The sequence below is a fragment of the Salvelinus namaycush genome, chromosome 9, assembly GCF_016432855.1.
Source record: "Salvelinus namaycush isolate Seneca chromosome 9, SaNama_1.0, whole genome shotgun sequence".
NCBI lineage: Eukaryota > Metazoa > Chordata > Actinopteri > Salmoniformes > Salmonidae > Salvelinus > Salvelinus namaycush.
This window is the reverse complement of record NC_052315.1, coordinates 38,884,085-38,909,998: the sequence shown is the minus strand read 5'-3', so window position 1 is coordinate 38,909,998 and position 25,914 is coordinate 38,884,085. Positions and strand designations below refer to the sequence as shown.

At 42.0% G+C, this 25,914-nt stretch overlaps 2 protein-coding genes and 4 non-coding genes across 9 annotated transcripts in view; all 6 read right to left on the bottom strand.

Annotated features, from left to right (window-relative positions):
• Positions 1-1,797: 1,797 nt before the first annotated feature.
• Positions 1,798-9,554, bottom strand: LOC120054040 (40S ribosomal protein S17). Its single transcript, XM_039001405.1, has 5 exons — positions 9,445-9,554; positions 8,336-8,487; positions 6,502-6,607; positions 2,281-2,346; positions 1,798-1,922 (listed from the first exon to the last, which is right to left on the bottom strand). The coding sequence occupies exons 1-5, from the start codon at positions 9,445-9,447 to the stop codon at positions 1,845-1,847; spliced, it is 405 nt and encodes a 134-aa protein (XP_038857333.1). The 5' UTR covers positions 9,448-9,554; the 3' UTR covers positions 1,798-1,844.
• Positions 2,076-2,200, bottom strand: LOC120054215. Its single transcript, XR_005477587.1, has one exon. It is a non-coding gene; the product is annotated as a small nucleolar RNA SNORA71 (small nucleolar RNA).
• On the bottom strand, positions 2,516-2,644 carry LOC120054213. Its single transcript, XR_005477585.1, has one exon. It is a non-coding gene; the product is annotated as a small nucleolar RNA SNORA71 (small nucleolar RNA).
• LOC120054239 lies at positions 6,776-6,905 on the bottom strand. The gene has a single exon (XR_005477607.1). It is a non-coding gene; the product is annotated as a small nucleolar RNA SNORA71 (small nucleolar RNA).
• LOC120054214 lies at positions 8,561-8,691 on the bottom strand. The gene has a single exon (XR_005477586.1). It is a non-coding gene; the product is annotated as a small nucleolar RNA SNORA71 (small nucleolar RNA).
• An 8,466-nt stretch (positions 9,555-18,020) lies between the features above and the next one.
• Positions 18,021-25,914, bottom strand: part of LOC120054039 (casein kinase I-like) — a 55,162-nt gene continuing 47,268 nt past the window's right edge. The window contains exons 10-15 of one of the 4 annotated variants that reach the window (XM_039001400.1): positions 25,684-25,832; positions 25,184-25,291; positions 21,785-21,898; positions 20,604-20,710; positions 19,689-19,712; positions 18,021-18,474 (exon numbers count right to left, since the gene is read on the bottom strand). In XM_039001400.1, coding sequence (XP_038857328.1) covers positions 18,420-18,474; positions 19,689-19,712; positions 20,604-20,710; positions 21,785-21,898; positions 25,184-25,291; positions 25,684-25,832 — 557 coding nt within the window. In that variant the 3' untranslated portion in view covers positions 18,021-18,419. The remainder of the gene's footprint in view (positions 18,475-19,688; positions 19,713-20,603; positions 20,711-21,784; positions 21,899-25,183; positions 25,292-25,683; positions 25,833-25,914) is intronic. The other 3 variants (XM_039001402.1, XM_039001403.1, XM_039001404.1) reach the window with 3 other exon arrangements.

The window sequence follows — 25,914 nt, the reverse complement described above, 5'->3', positions numbered from 1 at the left end:
GGATCTTTCACTGCTATTTAATGGGCAGAAAAATGTAACAAGCCATTATTTATTTTATTTTTCAAATACAGTTAGACTATATTCAATGTTATGGTGGGAAGGGACCACCAATGAGATAGCGACGCGCTTAGACGTACGCTGAGTTTAAAGAAACATTTTAGTGTCACCTAAACGTAAACAAACTCTACATATTGTGCATTAAAGTGTCATAACTTCTTTCGTCTCTTCTTGGTCTCTGAATTCTCCGTTTCTAGTGTTCCGTTTCTCATTAAAACTTTTGATTTTTGCTAAATATTATATGTATTTATAAATGCATCATGAAGCCTATGTTATAAAGGCAAAGTAATATAGAAATAGGAAATGTCTTTACATTATGCTGTTCTTGTGATAAGATCTTTTGGAGCATTTCAACAACCATACCTCAAACCACTGGGCCTTTAATTTATTGTCATGGTTTTCTGTCATGATATATAAAAAAGTATATGTTCAAAATATGGCTGATTAAAGCAAAGTCCTCAGGCTGGGTGCAAGCTGAAGAACTAAGTGAAAATGTGTAAGGTTCACAAACTTCATTGATCTAAAACTACTTAGTCATGTTTTTCAAATAATTGTAAATAATGGAATTTAATCATGTCTTTCAATGTTCACATAAGTGGAAGTGCAAAATGTAAAGGTGCCATTTGATCATAGAGGGAACCGAGTTTTAAACTTCATGGGTCAAATGGAATGTTTGTTCTAATCCACTCGATCCAATACCCTACAATGATTTTAACAGTACTGTGCACAGTACTAACTCAAGAGCTCTCAAATGTAAAGTTATGTTAATCTCACTTCACAATGCTGCTGTAGTAGTGAGTGAGTAATACTAGACGTATGTATAGGAACCCAACCTTATTGCACAAAGCCTGCAATGACAGGTCGGCCAATTGAAACAAGCACATGAACGAGGACTAAGCACTTATCCAATTCACATTTTCCCACATTGCATGATTATCGCTTTCCCCCTTCTGAAAATGGTTAAAATCCCAATTAGGCCTCCCGGGTGGCGCAGTGGTCTAGGGCACTGCATCGCAGTTCTAGCTGCGCCACCAGAGTCTCTGGGTTCGCGCCCAGGCTCTGTCGCAGCCGGCCGCGACCGGGAGGTCCGTGGGGCGACGCACAATTGGCCTAGCGTCGTCCGGGTTAGGCCGGTAGGGATATCCTTGTCTCATCGCGCTCCAGCGACTCCTGTGGCGGGCCGGGCGCAGTGCGCGCTAACCAAGGGGGCCAGGTGCACAGTGTCTCCTCCGACACATTGGTGCGGCTGGCTTCCGGGTTGGAGGCGCGCTGTGTTAAGAAGCAGTGCGGCTTGGTTGGGTTGTGCTTCGGAGGACGCGTGGCTTTCGACCTTCGTCTCTCCCGAGCCCGTACGGGAGTTGTAGCGATGAGACAAGATAGTAATTACTAGCGGTTGGATACCACGAAAAATTGTGGAGAAAAGGGGATAATTTTATTTTATTTTTTTAATTATATATATATATAAAAAAAAGCCCAATTATCCTGCAGTGTGCGCTCATGCGTTTCTACTTGTGCTTAACCAGGAATTGGCAACTCCAGTCCTCTGGGGCCAGAGTGGTGTGTCACTTTCTCCCCATACCTAGCTAACACAGCTGATTAAACTAATTGCATTCTAAACTGAAGATCATGATTAGAGGAGTATTGGACTCAGGTGTGTTAACTGGGGCGAAATTGTGACACCAATCCAGCCCTTGAGTTGCCCATCCATGTTCTAAACAGTAACACCACTAGGAAACACTGCTTTTTGTGTACTTTTTAATTTTATTATTAAGCGATATTACAAATGCCTAGACTCCTCTTGGTGTCTTGAAGTTCATTCCGACAGTTGGCTGGGTGACTTGCAGGTTCGACAAACTGCCAAAGTCCTGGAGGAAGGAGGAAGATAAAATCTAATTTCACCATCAAGTTACCACCAGAATAGATCACAGGTTAATGCTAACAATGTAAATCGCAGAAGACTGGTCTTGTAACGCCGAGTAGTTTCACCCTGAAGTTAAGACTGGGGAGGACGTGGAAGATATTTTAAAGATACAGGGTTTGACAGGTACTGGTATTCCAACAAACATGGGAAAATCTCAGTCATGGTTCCTGTACTATCAATGACAATGGCAACAATCATGCCATTGTCACTTTTTATACAGGGTTAAAACCAAGGTGTCATCTTCACACTGCACATATATTCATCATTAAGACACCAAACGTAGCTGCCTGTGAGGGACTTACCAGTAGCTTGAGCATCTCCTTGGTGTCTGGGTCGACCTCGATTATCTCCTGGTCGAGAGCAGACACCTGGAAACAAAAACAAAGATTTAGTTACTGCGCTAATGGCATGTCAGCGCTGTCCACCAAACAATGTATTAATAGTGTGCATATTAAACAGGCAACACTGCCACATGACACCAATTCAACAGCGCATACAGCAGTTACTGGCTGCAAGGTTTGCGGTCTAAACACATTTTTTTTTAAAGATACAGGGTTTGACAGGAACAGGTATTCCAACAAACACGGGAAAAGCTTTCAAGATTACTATTCCTGAACTATTAATGACTATGGCAACAGTCATGCCATAGTCACTTTCGATACAGGGCAAATCAAAAAGAATTTCAGATGGATTCAAAAGGTATCACATCCCATCCCAACTATAGACTGAAGATTCCCAATGGCAGCAACGGAAGGTGATTGTTGATGACTAAAAGCAGTTTATGAGAATTCATCTTATGGTGCTTAGGCAAAGTAGAAGCATGCATAGCTATCAGGGCTTGACATTAACGCTTGTCCACTTGCCCGGGGCAAATAAATAAAATAGTCAGACAAGAAGAATATAGATTTAAGTTAGCCTTAAAAAACATGTAAAAACAGAATATCAAACAAACAAGCTCTCAGATAAAAATAGGATCAGTGTCTTCTGGATGCAATTATTGTAGACCTGCATTGACAGGCACGAGCATTCTTTCAATCATGCAGTCATCCGCAAGATGCGTTTTTGAGATCAAAGCGAGTCGCATGTGCACATTTGTTGATATTCATTGCGAGTTATTTGCCCAGTTATAGCTAATTTTGTGTGAGCAATGAAAATCCTGGAATAGTCATTGTGTGTGCATCACCTCCGTGTGCCAGTGGGCCGTTGCCAGAGGAGAGCGAGACATTTACGCAGCAGGTAAAATAATGACGCAGCGCTCAAAATAGGTTAGAATTCTCCTCTATTCAATACTAGCCATGTAATTCTGACCAAGTTAAAAATATATATTCTTAGAATAGCCTAATTGACAAGTAACTCCAATGCTGTCAAGAAGTGAATACAATATTTGAACCTTACAAATAGATTAACATCTTAGTTAGCTAACTCGCCCACCTTAGCCATTTGATCCCTGGTTCATTGAATGAGGGAATTATTTTATAAAGACATAAAACGTATTTGGTTATAAATGTAATGTTTCAGGGTGGCCAACCCTCCTCCAGGAGATGCCAGGAGAGCAACTGGGTGTGCAGGAATTTTAAAAATGGCCCTGCTCGAACACACAACATTGTAAAAATCAGCTGCTCAACAGGACCTTGATAAGCTGACACTGGTGTGTTTGAACAGGGTTGGATAAAAAGCCTGCACACCCAATAGCTCTGCAGATGGAGGGTTGACGGACCACATGTGTTTTATACAGTAGCCTATCAGTGCAGTATTTTACTTGTTCAAGGCCGCAACGGCAGGAGATACTGTGCCTTCCATTGTCAATACCAGTGATAATGAATGAATGTTACGCTGAACACAAATATAAACGCAACATGTAAAGTGTTGGTCCCATGTTTCATGAGCGTAAGTAAAATATCCCAGAAATTTCTCATACGCACAGAAAGCTTATTTCTCTCAAATTTTGTGCACAAATTTGGTTACATCCCAGTTTGAGAGCATTTCTCTTCTGCCAAGACAATCCATCCACCTGACAGGTGTAGCATATCAAGAAGCTGATTAAACAGCATGATCATTACACAGGTGCACCTTGTGCTGGGGACAATAAAAGGCCACTAAAATGTGCAGTTTTGTCACAGCACAATGCCACAGATGTCTCAAGTTGAGTGAGTGTGCAATTGGCACGCTGACTGCAGGAATGTCCACCAGAGCTTTTGCCAGAGAATTTAATGTTGATCTCTACCATAAGCCGCCTCCAACGTTGTTATAGAGAATTTAGTAGTACGTCCAACCTGCCTCAGAACCGCAGACCACGTGCATGACGTTGTGTGTGCGAGAGGTTTGTTGATGTTAATGTTGTGAACAGAGTGCCCCATGGTGGCGTTGAGGTTATGGGCAGGCATAAGCCGGTAGGGATATCCTTGTCTCATCGCGCACTAGCGACTCCTGTGGTGGGCCGGGCGCAGTGCACGCTGACCAGGTCGCTAGGTGTACGGTGTTTCCTCCGACACATTGGTGCGGCTGGCTTCCGGGTTGGATGCTCGCTTTGTTAAGAAGCAGTGCGGCTTGGTTGGGTTGTGTTTCGGGGGACGCATGGCTCTCGACCTTCGTCTCTCCCGAGCCCGTACGGGAGTTGTAGCGATGAGACAAGACAGTAACTACTAATAATTGGATACCACAAAATTGGGGAGAAAAAGGGGGTAAAAAAAAAGAGAGAAAAAAGAGGAGTGGGATAACATTCCACAGGCCACAATCAACATCCTGATCGACTCTATGCGAAGGAGATGTCGCACTGCACAAGGCAAATAGTGGTCACACCAGATACTGACTGGTTTTCTGATCCACGCCCCTACCTTTTTTTAAAGGTATATGTGACCAAATTACCAGTCATATGAAATCCATAGATTAGGACCCAATTAATTAATTTCAATTGACTTACTTTGTTACATGAACTAACTCAGTAAAATCGTTGAAATTGTTACATGTTTTGTTTATATTTTGGTTCAGTATATTGTGTAAAGTGGTTCCTTGCGTCATACAGCACCTTTTTGGCCTATGGTGTTAGACCTTTTTTGGGGCGGGGAGACAAGTGACCCGAGCTTTCAAAAATAATAATAACCCTACTTGGCAAAAAAAAAAAAGAGTTCATGTCGAGCCCTGGCTAAAATAAAACTGCTCACAAGTACAGACAAAGCAATTACAACTCCCTACTGGACAGCAAATCAAACTCGGTACAAACACACACACACCAGCAAGGCATAACTATAGTCTGTTCATTTGAGAGGAACACTTCCTAGCTATACGTCACAAGCACCAAAACAGATGTGGCTAGTCCATTGTCATTAAGACGCCTCTAGCCTGTTCCTACTAGGAGCGAGTAACTTAACATATGCCACTGAATACAATTAAGCAAACAAACTTATAGTACAGTGAGTGCATGCATTTTTTATATCTGTACTGTATGTGATGTGAATTTAACCTACAATCTTGGCATTGTCTAATGCTCAGAGGTGTGGGTGCAGGGCCTACAATTAAAACCTGCCAAATGCAGGTAGATTTTGGTATCAGTGGGCAAGAATGTCGAATTCACCAGCCATGTTGGCTGGTGGTCAAACTCAGGGATCTACAGTGTGAGCATTAAATAAAAATTGTCAAAAGACAAGTTTGAGCACGTGAAAGTTGTGATTTATAGCAAAATAAATGCGTCAGTAGCTATTTTCAAAGTATTTCAGCAGTTTTGCTTCTTCTTCTTGCACATCTGACCCATCTTTGTTGTAAGTGCATGGTAACAATTGAATAAGATGAGAAAAAAGAACAAACCCGCTTGCTAGTATCACTGCACTTTATTAAGCTTTACATAATCGGCCTCAAGGCCTTCGCCAGAGCTTGAAGGCCGATACGTAAAGCTTAATAAAGAGTAGTGATACAAGCAAGAGCAGTGTGCTGGTTTCTTATCTGGTAATGCACAAAGAAATACGAATCCTAACGTTATAGCTATCCCACCTCACGTAGCACCACTGCCTGTCTGGTGGGCTGTGCGCACTGAGTGAAGTGCTGAAAGATTTGTTTTTCCACGCAATGGTCTAATATACTCGAAAGTCTAGTGAGACTGTCCTTGTGTTTCGTGGCTATTTACAATGTTTTGTTCACACCTTCAAGCTAGGTTGCTTGTCAATGTTTGAGTTTGCTTCTACAGCTAGCAAAGAGACATTGTCGGCCTCTACTAGTGAGATTCTCACAGGCACAGGACTGATGGCCCCATTACCATGGTAACCTTAAAGGGGCAGTTGAAAATGTGTCTGATATTTTGGTTAAAAGGTCATAAAATATTAAATTCAGCAATATTCCACATTACTTCTTACTAGTAATACATTTCTTGTTTTAGAAACATTGCTAAGCAATTTCATGGTGTTTTTGGGGGGGGGGGGTAATATTGGCACAAAAATATATTTTGTCTGGTAAAAACTGTGGTTTGTAGATTTTTGTAAATCTAAAGTTTCAAGTTATTTTTAGGCCCTGTGTGGGTGGGGGGGCACACTTACCTCTGGGACGTAGTTGTCCCTCCTCTCCCTCTCCTCCTCCTGGAGCTTGATGGAAATGCCTCTGACGGGGCCCCTCTGGATACGTTTCATGAGATGGGTCACATACCTGAGTGCACAATCAAGAATCCAGTTCATTCACATTCAACTTCACAATTGTCACAGCATTGGATCACACCATAGGTTCAAGCTTTTAAAAAATTGCAAGATCACTAAAAACTAGCCTAAAATGAGAATGAGGTTTCACACAAGTTTAGATTGTTGCGGATGTGGAAGATGTTTGAAAGATACAGGGTTTGACAGGAACAGGTATGCCAACAAACACGGGAAAAGCTTTCAATAATCACTGTTCCTGTACTATCAATGACTATGGCAACAGTCATGCCATAATCACTTTTGATACAGGGTTTTAAGTGGCGAACTAGCAATAATTAGCTAGGTCAGGGATATGATAGAATGAATGAGTCTGTCCCTCCAAGCCAGTGCAGCAGACTGGCTGTGATTCACCCATGCTATTACAAGTAGTGTTGAACTCCAACCTGATTGAACTGCAGCATAGTCAATGTTAATTGAATGAAGAAATGTAATGAATGAGCTACTTCAGGGTTGACCAATATGCTTTATGTTGACATAAGCTCAAATTCAATCCATAGGCAACACCAACCACAAAACACAGCATAGACTAGCATATTTTAGAATCCAAGAGAGAAATACTTACCGGTACTCTCGTCTCTATCATGTAGGCTCAGCATTACCGAACAGTCCTACTACAAGTCCTATGAACAAACTTAATTTCAACTTTACCCGTTGTCTGCTGATTTTGTCCCCATGTCAAGGGTAATCAGACAAAATATCCACAGGGAATCGTCATCAACCCAACCTTCAGTACACTGGTCTGTTTATCCGTTTTTCGCATGCGACAAACACTTGCACAATATGGCCGAGACGAACTGAACGTTGTCCCACACAATCAGCTGGCAAATTTCACAAACAGTTCCAACAGATGGAGAGGAAACGTGCTTTGGTCAACTACGTTAAGGTTACATTAGGCTATCATTTACATATTGTGCATCAACTGCAATGCGTCAGGAGATTGAAAAAAAAAACAGTTGACAAAACCTACAGGTGCCGCAAAAAGTCAGATAAACACTTTTCTGTGGATACCCCATCTCCACCTCCTACTGTCAAAAAGACCAACAGCACAGACAACCGGTAAAGTAAGTGTAAAGATAATTGTATTCAACATTCTGGCTTGTAGAGACTCCTGCGTCTTTTTCAGGCAGACTTCATCCATACTGAATATCCCTGGGGTAACCGTGGAAACAGTCTGATGTTCAAGCAATGTCTAAACATGAGTCATTCAGCACAACAAATTGAAAGGGGAAGAGCAGTGTAAAATAATTTGATGTCATGTTATGCAACTCAGTGGTGTTGGTGTCCTGATGACAGTATGGGGTGTACATATATATATATATATATTGTCCAATGTGATAGTGCCTCATCCCATAGCATCCATAAAGATCTCAGTACAAAGGGGAAACCCCTAAACAATCCATCTCCTACACAACCACCTTAATCATCTTTATGTACATGCCACCCCATCTCATTCACACATATAAAATGCCCACTTGCCCAATGGTGTGATCAAATTACAAGTTATGGTCCTCCTTTTAAAAGACTGCATACAGCCAAATCTGACTTCTTCAAAGTCACTGCTCTAAAGATTGAATCTGTTCAAAGGCCAGTGGTGCCACCAAGAAAAATGGTTGAGAAACACTACTCACTTGGTCCCCTTCTATGCTCTACTCAGAGACCATATGTCTAAAGAAAGACTCACCCAGCTATCTTGTTGCGCAGCTTCTTGCTGGGGATGATTGCGATCTCCTCGCACACCCTCTTGTTGGTGTGGAAGTCATTTCCCAGCCTGGTGTAGTACTTCTCAATGATGACCCGGGCGGCCTTTTTCACCGTCTTAGTCCTGACTCGTCCCTGTTGTAAAGTTGTGCAAATTACTTTCAGTTTCCCGAATGATCAGAATGGCCCAAATTCTCCACATTTAAAATGTCTGAGAGAACCAGGGTTCGGTTGGGATTGAAGACCCATCAAACACGGGAAAGGCTCTCATTTCACTTTTCCTGTACTATCAATGACCTGGCCACTTAAATCAACGCCATAGCCACTTTCGATACAGGGTTTAATGTAAGAAATTAAAGTACAGAAGCTGCTGAAATTGTAGGTTTCAGTATTCCCACGGCTGACATGCAACCTACATTTGGCTCTAACCAACCAGAATTGCAAAAACGTAACTAGCTAGCCCAATACCGTTACTACTTGTAACGTTACTAGTTATCCGGGTTGCAAAGCAACTTTGTGTAGACTGGCTAACTAGCGAGGTACCTGGCTAGTAAACGGAAGTCATGACTAGTTACACCAGTGATTAATCATAACTAGCAAGCCAGTACTGTACATGGGTAAATAACTACCGGTAGCTAGACCCCTTGTTAAGGTTAACCAGGATGATTTGGCAATAAGGTACCGTTAGTTAGCCAACTAGCCAGTTATGCTTATCAGTTATCACGAATGCAATTCAATTCCTTACAGTTTAAACCTAGGTGCAACACCAAAAACACAGCGGATGATTGTGCAACATTTAAGACACTGCCAGTTCTCTCTACTGATTCTAATCAAATCAAGACATGGAAAACGAGGTTATTCATGGACAGCCAAATGCCAGAAGCAGTACGCTTCTTCCGTTAGCATCTCGGGGAACACTCTACATAAAATTGTTAATAAAAACTGCCAGGAACGGCATTCCAACTCAATATGTCAATGTGATTGAGTAATACATCCAACATTTTACTATTACAGACCTAAATACCACTACGGTTGGTTAAAAAGCGCCGATTAAGATAGATTTAGCGGGGTTGTAAATGTTTGAGTACCCACCATATTGAATCGGGTTAGTTGAAGAGGCCAAACAAATTCTTGAGCAGAAGTTTAATAAGAGAGCATGCGGAACTGGCAAACCAAGGCAAAAATGTTCTGCTGGCCCCTAGTGGTGGAGGAATTCGTGAAACAATTATCAGACTTAATTTATTTGGAAAGATTACTATTCCCAAACTGTTTACGTATATAGGATTATGAATTCAAATGAAAAAAGTGATGTGTCCAGCAGTGTACATAAAGGTATTGTCCAAAATAAAGTGAAGAGCTACAAAACACACTTCAGGCTACTTTATAATAATGCTTTAAAACCGATACATTTGGTTTCCCCTGTTGAGTGTCAGTTCAGTCCGGTCCGTCTTCAAATAGTGCAAAAATATTACACATCTCACATTGTACAGTCTGAGTATTAACATGAGAAACAAATTCAAGTTTCATTGTTCCTTATGCCGATTCTGTCTGTGGCTGATATGGATTCTTATGGCTTCATTCTGCCAATGCGTTGGTTCTCATTCAGGTGATGTCACACCATAAGTTTAGTGAAAAGCAAGAGCTGCACACCCCAAAAAGTTAGTGGCGGTGCTGACTAATGGTGAGTAAACTGTAGGCTTTGTATATACATACACGTTTCAATATCACATGCACAAGTTCAGTGAAATGCCTTTCTGGCAAACTCCAAACACATGTAAGCTTCCAGTAATTTATTGGGTAAACCAACGTTTCGGCATCACACTGCTGGAGATGCCGTTTAGAAGGCACTGTGATGCCAAAACTTTGGTGGTTTACCCAATAAATTGCTGGGAACAAATGTTTTATATCCTACACATCACTATAAGTTAACACTTTATTCTATTGTACAGTGAAAGGGATGACAGTGTTCCCATATGCAGTCACCTTTTTATACCTCTAGTTCATTAACATGTTTTGGGGATATGGTTACAAAGGGCTGCACATTTCACACAATGCAACATGGTCACCCCTCACCAACCCTGGTCCTGGAGCACTATAGGGTGCAGGCTTCAGCTCTAACCTACTGAAACAACTGATTAAACTAATAAACTGCTCATCAAATGAAACTTGAACAAAGTGCATTTGAGCATCCCAATAGACAATGAAAAAGTTAATTAATTAAATCAGACTACACAATCTTGTGTATTTCTAGGACAGCAAGAAGTCCGCAGCACAAGGACAGAAACACAGGGCCAAGAGTAAAGGTTAAGAGAGATTTTTATTTTACATAAAAAACGGGTGCAAACTTGAGTTATTTTGAAGTTGTGTAGTGACATTTTGGAAAGGTCCCATGACACGTTTCACTTGAGGCCTCTGGGAAGTAGGCATAATAAGACAGTCCAAACCCTTTTTTCTTTCTCCCCCCCCAAAAAAGGAATTCAAAAAGCTGAAAAAAACCAAGAGGGGTTTTTCAGGATAGGAGCCCTTAACTAGGTTGGTTAAAGCCTTCAAATACATTTTGAAGTAACATTCATGTTTCAACACAATAATATTCACAATACAATTTTAAGACTTGATTCTTATATTCATAGCTTTGAAACCATTACCAGAGAACACGAGACATAAGCTCTCATAGCACTGTACAAGTTTGCATTCCACAGCTTTGAAGAGGGTGAAAAGAAAACCAGGCTGAGAAAAGACTCCAATTTGAACATAAAAACAAAATCAACTTCACATAATTTACTATTAAAAATAATCATTACAATATTGCAGTCTTGTCTCTAACCACTGGAGGTCTACAGTATATAAGCAACTCTGAAAGTAATGTCAGGAAGTCTTCACTTGAGCAGTATTTGCAGCTTGCGCCCTACACAGTTCTTTAGACAAATGCAAGCAACCGTTGATAAATGGTCCCTCAAACACTGAGAAAGTGCAGAGATTATCTGGAATGACAGTAAGAATGAAAAACGGTCATTAAGGCCCTGGTGGGCCTTGCTCATTTAAGCAGGACAGTATTATTTAAAAGTACACAAAGTATACCAATACAATAACTTTGTGCTTAAAACCAATGAGAAGACCTCAAGTTGAATTAAATCTACCCCTTTATGCAGTATGCAGAAGGCATGAGGATACAACCGGCCAAAGCCATCTGACTCAGTGGCATCTTCTGGTTGCTGATGGAGGGTAAAAAGCCATGCCCCCTCTGCAGCATCTAGATCATTTAGAGAGGACTTTTCATATGTACATGTTACACAAAAGTTGGCAAAACATATATTGATAAAGGGGTTTCCTTAATAAAAATGAACAATAATAAGAAAACAGGGATGACAAAACAATAACTTTGGTGGTTGGGATCAATCAAAACAAGCAGGTCTAGAATACTTAATGAAAGAAGCAAATCCTCTGTAATCATAAGCAATATTACTATAGTAGAAGCCTCATGTCACCTAAATGCGCCAAAGCAAAATAATATTTCACTACACAAATAATGAGATGGTATGGTTGTCACACAAGCATAACATGGCAAATTATTATTATTTTGAATGGTTTTTCAAAATCACTTGCAATGATCCAGTTAACCCACCGAATGGGTCTAAAATGACACCATCTTAAGAGCAGAGAATAGGGCTCATGTCTACAACACGCTAACATTTCAGCGCCCTTGGCACCAGAGGAAGGCTAGAGGTCAACAAGCTGGCACTGGGGAGCAAAGACTGAGTGAGAGAGCAAAAAGGAGAAAGGGAATGTGCATGTGTGTGGTGAGAGACAGAAATGGCTTTTCTCTGAGGTATACATCTATTCATAGATTATCCTGATACAGTGAGTGACATCTCAAACAAACCCTGCCATTGGAGGGGGTTATGTTAACATGTTATGGAGCAATGGGAATGTAAGGCTTCAAAATGACCTACAGTGTGATCAAACGGCTGTATGGGCAAATATAGAAATATATACTGCCACCAGGGGCGTGTGGAAGTCAGTGGAAGTCCTCTGTGCTTTCAAGAAACCCTAGGGTCAGCACCTCCATGCTGCACCAGCCTCATAGCAAGTTAAAAGTCCTGGTACGAACACTGTCCTTTCTCCCTGTCCTTTAAGTAATCACTAATTAGATATGACTGGACAGGTAAAAGCCATGAGGGAAAAGCCATCGCTTTCACCTGTCAAATCATTACTAATCTAACCAGAGGAGGCTGGTGGGGGGTCCTATAGGAGGACAGGCTCATTGTAATGGCTGGAATGGAATACATGGAACGGAGTCAAACATGCTGTCTCCATATGTTTGATGCTGTTCCATATATTCCATTCCAGCCCTTAACAATGAGCCCATCCTCCTATAGGACCCCCCCACCAGCCTCCTCTGGCTAGATCAGTAATTACTTCAAGGAAGGGAGGAAGTCCCCAACAAAGAGTTGAATGAGAGCGAAAGGGAGAAAGGGCGAGAGATGCATGACAACAGCCTAAGCCTGGACTTTTAACCACTTCACAATTAGCCTGCTGTGGTCAGCATTGATGTCTAAAAGCCTAAACGACATGTGGGTGAATCAATCAATCAATTGACCAATCCATGTATAAAGAACATTGCCCATACGCACATAATTTAGTCCGACAATGGCATCTGAGTAAATCCTGACATTCCACTATTTGACTAAGACTCGTCCCATATCTTTCCATTCAAGTACATTTGAAATAACTTAAATCCACACACAGCACACAAAAACTCTGCTTTGTTACTCAAAAATATACGGAGCATTTGTTTGTCCATCCCTAAAAGGCAGCTAGGGAGTGGACATGCCAAAGATAAATGCTTTATCATAGCAAAGACAAAAGTCCTCCTGCACACCAGGGGGCATCACTCAGTGTTAACTTGGGAGCATATAGTAAAAATAATGAACACTGTGCTTGGGTTTCACGCCTGTGTGTCTGTGTACAAGGGAGTTATTCAATAGAAGCATATAAGGAAATAGACAATTCCTCCAGCCTTGCCTCAAGGCCACGAGTTCTTTCCACCATTTCCATAACACACAAATGAAACAGTGGATAGTACCTAGATCACGTGTCAAACTCATTCCACGGAGGGCCGAGCGTCTGCAGGTTTTTGCTCCTCCCTGTACTTGATTGATGAATTAAGGTCACTAATTAATAAGGAACTCCCCTCATCTGGTTGCCTAGGGCTTAATTGAAAGAAAAAAGAAAAAAATAGCAGACACTAGCCCCTCCATGGAATGAGTTTGACACCCCTGATCTAGATGGTAGAGAACGAGACCGGCATCCTAACTACAGACAACAGTAGGTGCAGAAGTAGTGCACTCAATCACTGTTTAAATACCTTCCCCCACCAAAAAGCAAGGTAATTCAATGATTACATTTTGTAAAATTACAGTACATCATACATTTTTTGTTCACATTAACAAAACAATAAATCGAAACAGACAAGATAACCCTTCAGGAGTCAACACTAGGGTTTAACAAGTGGGTTGAATATCATTCTCAAGTTTAGCATTTCACAACCTCAAATGTCTTGACTGCAGAGGCCATTCACGTCCTTTCACTCCGATGACATTACATAGGACACAAAGGAGGTTCCTATATTTTAAATATTCAAATTCTGCTTTCTCAACCATGTCTGCGCTAATATTGATTTAAAGTGAGAGACACCACAGTATCATCTCCCAAAATGCGACTATTTCCACAAGCTAAATAGTGACCACGTTTACATGCGCACAGTATTCCGGACAGTAGCTCATATTCCGCTTAAGGTCTTATTCGGGATATGCTGTTTACATGCACCTTCAATATCCCGTTCATGGGTATAAACAGATTAGTCATTATAGTTAATATGGGTTAAATGGAAAAGTAACTGAAATATGGACACTGACTGTAGGCCTATAACCTCTCACATGTAGCATAATATAATATTAACTCCTGCAGAATTATGGATTTCTTGCAGTACAATGATACAACAAATTATAATTTTGTCTCGGGAACAGGAGTGGAGAAATATGATTTCTTTCTATCAGCATCTCTTGAGAAAATGCTTTGGTGATTGTAATGCGTTATCTTTGACACCGTTATGCCAGCAGACAGTATTTCAACCACATAAAATATGCACCCAAGAACTGAAGTCTTAACAGAAATGTTTCATAGTTCTCAGCTTTTCATTTCCTTAAAACCGGTCAAACTGATGACACTGGACATTTTGCTCAGGACCAATCTTTCCACTGTTTTGGAGTTATTGCGTTTTCTCCCGGTCCCTAAACGAAACAGACAACTTTACTGGTGTTAACTAGATTACGAATGCAGCAGTCAAAGCTGCTGAGGGGAGGACGGCTCATAATAATGGCTGAAATGGAGCGAATGGAATGGCATCAAACCATGTGTTTGACACCCTTCCACTTATTCCGCTCCAGTCATTACCACAAGCCCATCTTCCCCAATTAAGGTGCCACCAACCTACTGTGTAATGCATCATTCTATCGATGTAAGAAATTCTGGTGAGCACTACTTTATTTAGTCTTCTAGGGCAACAAGTTATGACAGAAGAAAAGATGCATGTATCTAACTATAGTTGACAAAGAAATGGCCTACCAAATGTCCGAAATGATACGACCTACCAAATGTCAGAAATGATAAGCAGAAGTGTCTAAATTAGGGGTGAAAGTAGCCAGTATGATATACAGTCCAGTACGGAGTATCAGCAAAATCAATTATTATGGAATTATGGTGGATCGAACAGCGCAGATAGCCTTCTCTTTGGAGTGATTTGTTTAACAGATGAAAACATCACACAACACCATAGACTGCACAACACCAATGATATGAGCAACTGAGCCTGTGCAGACTGTGAAAAACAACAGTAAACAGTGATGAGATGTTTACATGCCACAGTATCCCATCTAAGATCAGCATATCTCAGGCATCTTATCCTGGTTTCACATAACCGGGACTCAAGATTTTTCGGGTTATTGTAAACGGAATCATGGCTGTGTATGTAAATATCTTCAAAAGTATTTCCTAACGCCCACATGGTCAGACAGCATTTCAAGGGCCAAAGAAAGCTCAGGGAAATAAATGATCAAAAATATATTTGTTATTTTCATGAAATAAACAGTGATTTATTAGACACAGTGATGATTTAAAAATTAAATAGTAAAGACTGCATGGGTGGCTTTAAGTCCAGGTCTTGAAGGTCCACACCGCAGCACTGCAGCTTTTTTTGTTCTAGCCCAGCACTAACAGACATGATTCAAATACTTAAAGGCCCAGTGCAGTCAAAAACATGATTCTCCTGTGTTTTATATACATTTCCACACTAGGAGGTTGGAATAATACTGTGAAATTATGAAAATGTTTTGGTGGGATGGCGTTCCAAGCCACTCTGCCAATAACAGCTCGTTTACAGTTATCCCCTCCCCACTCAGATCACTCCGACAGTCCTAGCAAAAAAATTGCTTGAGAAATTGCTCTTTGTTAAGAGTCTTTCATTTTGACCATTTTCATTTAAAGCAATCACAGTAAGGTACTTAATTGTTACCCAGAATTAATTTGATATGGAGATAAAAAAAAAGGCTGCATTGAAGCTTTAACTAATCACAAAAGCCTGTGATTAGTTGACTCAAGTGTGTTAGGGCAGGTCTAGAACATAAATGTGCAACACCAGATGGTACCCCAGGATTGGAGTTGAGAACGACCGCTCTATAGGAATCAGACTAGTCAACATGCATGTCTTCTTATTGGTTGGTATGTTGTTGCAGTGACCAGACACCTATCCGATAGGCTCTAATGAGAGGTGGTCTGATTAAGGCATTCCATGTTAAGGCCAGAAGAGGGAGCAGTAGCATCTAAATCAATGGGAGAGCTCAGTCTGTTCTCCTTATCCAAGATTCTGTATACAGACAGACTGGCGGTAGAAGCTGCAACGAAGTACACATCTGGGATCAGTTCATTCTATCCCAATCCTAGCCTTAAATATTAGGAGGTAAAAAAGCTAAACTGACCTTAGATCATCATTTGGAAGCAACTTTTCCTTCATCCACACAGACAAATCTAAGTGTTTGTGGATAACAGGGACCAGTTTAGGGGTACGTGCAATGTTAACTAAAGCAATGCAAAATGCAACTCGTAACTGATCTATTGTCGATATATTGTCTCCCCCAAAAATGTACAATAGACCAAGGCCTAAAGTTCAAAAGGAGCGAGTGGGTTACAAGCAATGATGTGCATTTGCTATAATGAACAGTGCATCAAACACAGGGATCTAGAATTCAAATCATTTTCAGAAATAAATCCCAATCTGGTAACATAATTGGTCCTCTGTCCACACACATCCCTTTGGTCACTCACCAACTGCTGTCTTACATTTTTCTTGCTTATCCTTCTAATTAGCACTTTTAGTAGTTTTTAATACAAATATGGAGGCACCAGGCAAATGTAGTAACTGACTTGTGAGGTGAATAGTACAAGCAGGTTTTTTTTTCCTGGCAGGGATGCATTAGGAACGTGCTTGTCTTTCACTGTTCCCTCCTTTTCTACCTTTTCATTCTGCTTTGACTACTTATGCCCAATCCCAAATAAACCCTTATAGATGTGAAAGAACTGGATGTGTGTTGAGCAATGTGGTGGACACTTCACCTAGCCAACCAGAAGCAAAAGTGGAACTATTAACATATTGCTTACACCGGTCACATCTTTGCAGATCTATGAGGGGACATGAAGCGGTGTCTAGGCTTGAAGCAAAAGGTTACTTTAGGACTTTGTAGTATTATTTATAAATGGGCGATTCTATGCCAGGACAGCCCAAAAATATTTTGGGTAACTCGGATTGTTATGGAAATTCTCATATAGAAACTTCATTGGAAGGAAGGATGTTTGACATGCTTTTTCCCCCTTCAGATAATCATGATGCAAGTAGCAATTTAGGCCCTTTTTAGACCTATACATGCCTCCTGTAAGATCTTATGATCCATGCACCATACATGACACAGACAACATCTTGGTGTCATTATACTCCATAGTGTGCTCTAACATATGGAGTATGTCTACATTCTGAAATACACATTTTAGATTTAGCTAATTTTAGGACATTGTTTGAAACAATATACTCTACAAGTACATCACATTTCCAGAGTAGGCTCTCCGCAAATGTTTAAGTTATGATACATTTCATAAGCACCACCAACACAGTGAATGGGAAAATGGATTCAAAAGGGAACTCCCTCTGCTGGTGATTTGCTAAATGTGCAATTCTAAAGGAGGGATGTGATTGGTTAATGACCTATAATGTCAACTTCTATATATAAAATGAGTCATACTGTATCTTCCAAAGTACCAGAAAACCACTTTCATTATGATAAAAAAAGAAAGTGATACAAATGTAACAAGCATGTCAAACATTGTTTCTTCCAATGAACTTTCTATGTGAGAATTGCAAGAACAATTTGATACTCCCAAAATATTTTCAGGCTGTCCTGATGTGGAATTGCCCTAATATCTCCTACACTTCCAAGACAGTCAAACAGGGCTAAGTGGGAGGGGCTGGGTGCCATATGAATCAATGAACCATTAGGACACATTCATACATCCACACATATGTACAGACATAAATATGCATGAACAAAAAGCAAACAATTAGGGACAGCTTAATACCTGCTTTTACTGGGGATGTGAGAGGGTTTGGCGAATGGGGAGAGAGAGAGCGCGAGAGAGAGACGTGAGACAGAAAAAATATGGCGTCTACAGACTGCAAGACTTGTCTCCTCACTCCCTCAAAGAGAGGGAGGGATATTTGACTTTGATCTCCACTTGAGCAAAAGAAGATTAAGAGATGTTCTCCGGTATCCAGAGGGAGGGTCAGTGGTCAAATTATCAAAGAAAGGTCTCTATGGCGAAGGTCATTCAGTAGGTCCGGGTCATTAAGAATCGCATATCTCTCGTAATAAAAAGTCTCTCTCCCAACTACAACTGGAAATGTCCCTTAATTAGTTTCCTTCAAACCAAACCCGCTCAGTGACATCGGACAGAGTAGCAGGAGCTCATTTCTGCCGTGGAGTGTTCTTCTTCCGTTTTCGCTTGAAGAAGCAACAGCACCTGAGGAGAAAGGAATGAGAAGAGAGAGAAAAGGAAGGACAGTTACTTGGCAATCTACACTGAGTATACCAAACAGTAGGAACACCTAAGGAATTGAGGATGTGCCCAGGGCACCGTCAGGGCATGGACTACAAGGTGTCGAAAGCGTTCCACAGTGATGCTGGCCCATGTTGACACTAATGTTTCCCACAGTTGTGTCATGTTGGCTGGATGTCCTTTGGGTGGTGGACCATTCTTGATACACACGGGAAACTGTTGAGCATGAAAAACCCAGCAGCGTTGTAGTTCTTGACAAAAGCCAGTGCGCCTGGCACCTTCTACCATACTCCGTTCAAAGGCACTTACTGTAAATATTTTGTCTTGCCCATTCACCCTCTGAATGGCACACATACACAATCCATGTATCAATTGTCTCAAGGCTTACAATTCATTCTTTAACATGTCTCCTCCCAATCATCTACACTGATTGAAGTGGATTTAACAAGTGACTACCATAGCTTTCACCTGGATTCACCTGGTCAGTCGGTCATGGAAAGAACAGGTGTTCTTAATGTTTGGTATACTCAGTGTGTATCTCTCACTATTATCCCCTAAGACTCATGTTGCACTCAACTCACAACTTAAAATATTCAAAATGTCAGCTTGTAAACAAACCCAACAGTGACACGTATGGGTTAGAGGTAATAAAGAATGGACATTGAACATTTAACAGGTATAAGAATGAGTGTGTCGGTGAAGAAGAAAGCAAACATTCAATGGGGAGGGAATACACCCAGACTCTGTATGCTACCCAGCTGGCCCCCCAAAAATTCTGTCATGTTCTGCAATTAGATTGTTCAAGGACGCAGGTTAATAACTGTAGAACCAACGTTCTAGTTCTTTGCGTGCCCTGTAACAACGCAATTCGCAAATCCGTTCTTGACAGAAAACAAAATCTTTGTGTGGCCCAGGCATTAGTCTTTCCAGTTCACTCAACAAACTCTCAAAAGCTTTACATTTGAGCTACATAATCATCCTTCAGCTCCACTCAGTAGTGTGATAAGGATATTAAACCACATCATGTGAGGCCTAAAACCCAATATGAAAGTAACATAGTTATTTGTTTAATGGAAGGGGTGAAGCCAAGAAACCAACACAGTGCTGGATATGTTGTCTGGTGCTAGTCTGGTCCACTCCCTTTTGAATGGCTGATGTGCATGGGAGCGGAGACTCACCACAGGTTGAGCATTTTCACGCAGCTACAGAGAGTGTGAGGAGAAAAGACATATTAATACTGTACAGAGAGAGAAAGAGAGGGACAACAACTCAAGATAGTCCTTCTGAAATGTAGAACTGCATGCAAATATACACACAGGTAAGAGACAAAACTGTGTCGGGGCAATGGAGGAAAGGACAATCATAGGGAATAATCAGAATAGGGATATCATCTGTAAATCTACTAGATGACATTGAATGTGAAGTTAGGTATACGGTACTTAACTATTTTGAAATGATGATTGAACAGGTAGAACAGATTCTTACTAAACAAATATGGGGATTTTTATTTTGAAAGTTTTTGTTTTAGCTAGTTGGTATATTTTCAGAACATTTTAAGAAAATAATGCAGATAATCTTAATAACTTTCCCCCTCATATTGTAATTGAAACTAACGGAACCAAATTTGGATTTGTTGCAGATGATCAGTTTATCAGAAGATCCCCCATCAAAACCCCATCTGGTCCCATCCACAAGAGACAACTTGTTTGGACTTTATCCTGGCTCAAGCAGTTTGACTTCTTGGATCCAATCCTCTTTGACTGAGCTTCAAACTGGTTGGGATTGGACAATCAGTCAATCTCATGGATTGAGCAAAAGTCATAGTAAAGAAATTACTCCAATGACCACTGGCTGTTATAAATTGTCTTCCAATACAAATAATAACAAAGTGCTACTGAAAGAGACAGATGACCAAGCGCGAGATGGAGGGAGGGAGAGAGGGGGGGGCGAGAACATGAGACAGAGAGAGAGCTAGCTACGACAGAGAGCTAGCTACGACAGAGAGCTAGCTACGACAGAGAGACAGAGAGCTAGCTTCGACAGAGAGACAGAGAGAGCTAGCTACGACAGAAGACGAAGTGGCAGATACATACTTGGCCTCTTCCACCACCTCCACCTCGGCCTGCGCTGTGATAGGTGCGTTGGAATGGGCCGTCATTGGGTCGTCTGTATTCAGGTCCCCATTGGTGGAGGTTACCACCTGAGGCACACGGAGGGGAAAAAGGTCATATCAGTCAAGCCAAAATAAGGATTATTCTGCTAGGAGGATTAAAAACAGAAAAATACAACATTGACATCTCCATCATAAGGTCAAACACTGACAAGATCATAATATAGCCCAAAGTGTCATGATTACATTAAGTGCCTTGCTCAAGGGCACATAGACAAATGTTTCACTTAGTCGGCTAGGGGATTCGAACCAGCGACCTTTGGATTACTGGCCCAACGCTCTTAACCGTTAGGCTACTTGCCGCATTTTGTGACAACTAACTTAACACTGTCACAACATAAAACTGTTTCTCACATATGCACACTAGCTTGCAGTAGGCCTAGCCAACTATCTCAACAACAACAAAGTGTCAAGTTAGCGTAAAGCGGGTTGTCATAAGCTGTTACGATGACATCATTTGTAATAAATGCTTATGGTATCTTGCCCGCTCGGTCACGCCCATGACAGTAGTATGTAGGCCCTCACCACAGAAACATCAACTAAAGTGAAGTTACCAATCTCCCTCCATACAGTTTAGCCATTGCCAGACATCCATGTGTGGCGCCATTTACCCGTCTTATTAGCCTTTACCTCTACCCCTTTACTACCGGTCTCCCTTAATGGGAAAGGTTCTTGTTCGAGTGTGACTGAACGTGTTTGTCTGATGGGCCTTGTGAACCTGTCTCTCCCTGTCTGCCTCCTCCTCAGACAGTGTCTGCTTGCTGCTGTGTATGAGGCTGTCTCTCCTCTCTTGCTGCTAAACACAGAAACACAACACGGACAGCCTCCGCTGTTGATCATCATAACAGCGTCACATATACAGTACAGCATTTTATCCTAAGCGCAAAGAGCAGGTGGTGCAAGCAATGTGGCGAGGGCCCCACCTAGCAATTCAATAAGAGGTTTCTGCCATATTGCTTTCATCTACTATGTCTATGTCCCTTCTGATCTGTGGGCTAGAGGGCTATCAAGGACATAGGGAATGAAGCAGGTTTTTTGGTTTGAAAGGCAGCCAGTGTACAGGTAGTTAACATTCGGGTCTCTCCGTTGTTGGTTGGTGTATACCTGCACAGAGCCCCCATGCCTGTCTGCAGCCAGGTGGGAGCTGCTCAGGTAGGAGGAATTTGTCTGCCGGTGTGGCTGTGCATCCCATGCTCCTCTGCGGTCTGATGCAGCCATCTGGTTGGTTGATTAGGGAGGCGGATGGGCAGAGGGGGACGTGGATGGGCCGAGAGTGAGCGAGAGAGGAAGGCGCCGACAGGCCATGCAGCACAGAAAAAAAAGCAAAAAAAAGCAAAGGTGAGACGTATTCACGGCTTTGCCACGCGTGTAAGTAATTGAGAACAACCAGGTCAGAACAAAAAGGTAAGCGTGAAAAGGCAAAAACAATAGCTTTAAAATTAGATACATTTGTGTATTTAAAGCAAAACGTTTTTAGCCAGTTAAGAGAAACCCTGTATGCATGTTTGACATCTTCATCTTTTTTTATTTCCTTATTTTATAACCCTGGTGTCTTCTCTAAGAGACTTGCGTTGTTTCTTTGACCTGAATCCTGGCTATATTGATTGAGAAGTCTGGACCAGGCAGGCTCTGCTTTGTCCCCCTGTAATTATTTCATCACCGTTCCGTTGGACAGGACAGGTTGTACGTGACAGGACATTGAAGGATTAACTGCTAATAGAGTTGTTGCAGGAGTTTTGGCAGGTGACTTACGCAGTCTGGGAGCTTTCAACTGGCCAGACTGGCTGGCATCTCCTGTCTCGCGGGGCTGAAGCCCTGGCTCATTAAAATGACTCACCTGATGGGGTGATCTAGGTCGACCTCCTCAAAACCAAGGACGTTTCCTTTCTCTCCTCTTTTCTCCCTCTCTCATTCTCTTTCAAGTCCACTCTGCCTTCTTCACCTTCCATCTCTTTCTGCTTTCTCCTTCCACCTAAATCCCCCCTCCATATCAATTCCTTCTCACCCTCCCTCTGTCTCTCCATCTCACTATCTCTGTCTGGCACATACTGTAGCACCAATGGTGGCACAGGTGGAGCACTGATTAGAGATTAGTCTGGGCCTCCTGGGCGCAACGCAGTCATAGGACAACCAAGTAGCACCACTCAAGCTGCAGCCAATCAGATTTGAGACAAGCTTCCCTGCCTGTCGGGAGCAAAGTTGGAGGACTTCCAGTGGAGAAATTCATTTTGCGGCTCTCCATGCCTCTCCGGTCGAACAGTCAGGCAGAGGCGGATATGGACAAGGTATTTTGGTGCCAACATTTAAATATCAGCTGAGACTACATGCTAGGATCCCTATTTTGACCTGAAAGCTGCTTTGCTTCTGTATTTTTCCAAAAGCGAATATGCAGAAAAATACAATTTTCACTAAAACAAGCCAAATAGGACAAACCCAAAACAAAAGATGATTGAAAGCAAGGCTTGAACTCCGTGGAGCATAAGCAGAGGCATCAAGTCGGAACAAACTATATGGTCTACTACTTGCACTAATTTAAATGATGTTGGATGTAATGTAGCGTAAACTATAAAAGCTTGTTGAGATCAAATTTAGACAATCCCAAAACCATAATCATAAGTCATTCAACTCAATAGCATTGACATGAACCTTTAACAGCTTTGCAGCTCACTCTAGGTCAATTATACAATTACCCTCCTGACTTAAACTCCCCTTTACTTGGACAGTATTGCTTGTTTGAACACCATACGCACTCCCTCCATATTATTTGGACAGTGAAGCCAAATTGGCTCTACACTCCAGCATTATGGATTTGAGATCAAATGTTTTGAGGCGACAGTAGAGAATGCAACCTTTTAAAAGTTAAAACAAATGTATGAAAATACCGTAAAATAAAAAGGTGACATTGTGCTTGCTGCCTCATATGAAACATTTGATCTAAAATCCAAAATGCTTCAGGATAAAGCCAAATTGAAAGTTTAGGCTTCACTCCAAATAATATAGAGGCAGTGTATATGGTGTTCAAACAAGCAATGCTTATCGATTGTCCGTGTGTGGCTGGCAGGGTTGTGCTAAATACGGCTGCTACTATCTAGAACCAAAACATTTGATCATATTACTCCAGTGCTAGTGGCTTCCTGATAAGTCTCGGGCTGATTTTGAGATTGTACTGCTAACCTACAAAGCATTACATGGACTTGCTCCTACCTATCTTGTCGATTTCATCCTACCGTACATACCTACACGTACGCTACGGTCACAAGACGCAGGCGTCATTATTGTCCCTAGAATTTCTAAGCAAACAGCTGGAGGCAGGGCTTTCTCATATACAGCTACATTTTTTATGGAATGGTCTGCTGATCCATGTGAGAGATGCAGACTCGGTTTCAACCTTTAAGTCTTTACTGAAGACTCATCTCTTCAGTAGGTCCTATGATTGCGTGTAGTCTGGCCAAGCGTTGCGAAGGTGAACGGAAAGGCACTGGAGTTACAAACCACCCTTGCGGTCTCTGCCTGGCCGGCTCCCCTCTCTCCACTGGGATTCTCTGCCTCTGACCCTATTATGGAGGCTAAGTCACTGGCTTGCTCCAATCCTTCCTGTCCTCGGGATCGTGTGGTGGGGGAGAACTTCGTGGGCTAACTTCGTGGGCCTTGTCTCAGTGTAGTAAGTTAGTGGTCTTTGATATCCCTTTAGCTGTGCTTTGGCAATGTAGGTGGGGTTACAACCTGCCTGGTTGGCCTTGTTCGGGGGTAAACTCTGGACGGGGCCACATTGTTGTCTCCCCCCGTCTCAGTCGCCAGTATCTATACTGCAATAGTCTATGTGCCGGGGGGCTAGGGTCAACCTGTCCCATCTGGTGTAATTCCCCTGTCTTATCTGGTGTCTTGTGTTATCTTAGGACACCCTCCCTCTCTGAGGACCTGAGCCCTAGAACCATGCCTCAAGACTACCTGGCCTGACGACTCCTGGCTGCCCCCGCCCATCCCACTTGGTCATGATGCTGATCCAGTTTCTGAAGTTCTGCCTGCGACTATGGACCCCTGACCTGTTCAACACTTGTGCTACCTTCTCCCGGACCTGCTGTTTCGACCCTCTCACTCAACCCTCTCTCTTTATTCCTAGGTTCCTGCCTTTCTAGGGAGTTTTTCTAGCCACTGTGCTTCTACATCTGCATTGCTTGCTCTCTGGGGTTTTAGGCTCGGTTTCTGTATAAGCACTTTGTGACAACTGTCCATTTCAATCTCTGTCAATTTTGGAATTAGATTCCATGTCCAATTCAACTGACAGGAGTGGAAATGGAACTGAGTAGAACCATTGGGGTTGATGACATTATAGGAAACAAACTGAAATTGCATTCATGAAGTGGCTCCAAAACAAATCTCATTATTTTCTATGAGGATTTGTTGATTTATGAATTGGATTTTAGTAGATTTTCGTGAAATTATTGGCATTTTCAGATACAGGCAAAGCTGAAGTGAACTGCTAAGTGAGACTACTGTGTTTACCTGGTTCCGTAGGGGTTGTTGCTGAGAGGGCCGGTCTCTGTTAGCGTGGCTCTCTCTTGTGATGGCAGACGCACCCGAGTCCACGTTGACAGACCCCACTGGAGTAGGCTGAGAGAGCGAGAGAGCCCATTGGAGCAGACACAACAAAGTAAATATAACGCAGAGAGCGAGACAGCGAGAGACTGAGACAGAGAGACAAAAAGGCTCAAGTGGAGAGATGCCCAAGGAAAGTATGTTGTCTTCTTTGAAAAACTAGTTTTACAGTATTGTATGGCTTTCACTTGTGTTTTAAATGTCTATTGTACTTTTGATTTCACAGCTTTCCAGCTATGAACGGTACACAAATAAAGTTATTACAACACCAAAACATACAGGACTGAACAGTTAACAAGCTGCTGCTAATCAGCACATTTTCTCTAGTCTCTTTCAATAGCCTCAGTATGACTATTGTACCTGAGACTACACTTATGCTATTTGGCACGTGAACGCTAGCTACTCACAATCGGTCTGCCATCCCAGTCGTAGGTGTAGTCAAAAGTGTATCCTTTGCGCTCAAGCAGCTCGGTGAACAGAGTCCTCAAATACTCGTAGTCGGGCTTCTCGAAGAAGTCCAACCGCCGCACGTAGCGCAGGTACGTGGCCATCTCTTCTACAAGGGGTTGACACAGTCAGTCAACATGGTTCAGGCAAAACAAGAGCTCCATCTAGTCACACAGTACCGGACAATAGAC

Excerpts from the sequence above, each read along its gene's own strand:
- LOC120054040 (XM_039001405.1), bottom strand. Across the intron at positions 2,347-6,501 it reads GGGACAACTACGTCCCAGAG|GTGTCTGCTCTCGACCAGGA; the intron begins GTAAGTGTGCCC and ends TTTTGTTTCCAG. Across the intron at positions 1,923-2,280 it reads AGGAGATGCTCAAGCTACTG|GACTTTGGCAGTTTGTCGAA; the intron begins GTAAGTCCCTCA and ends TCCTTCCTCCAG.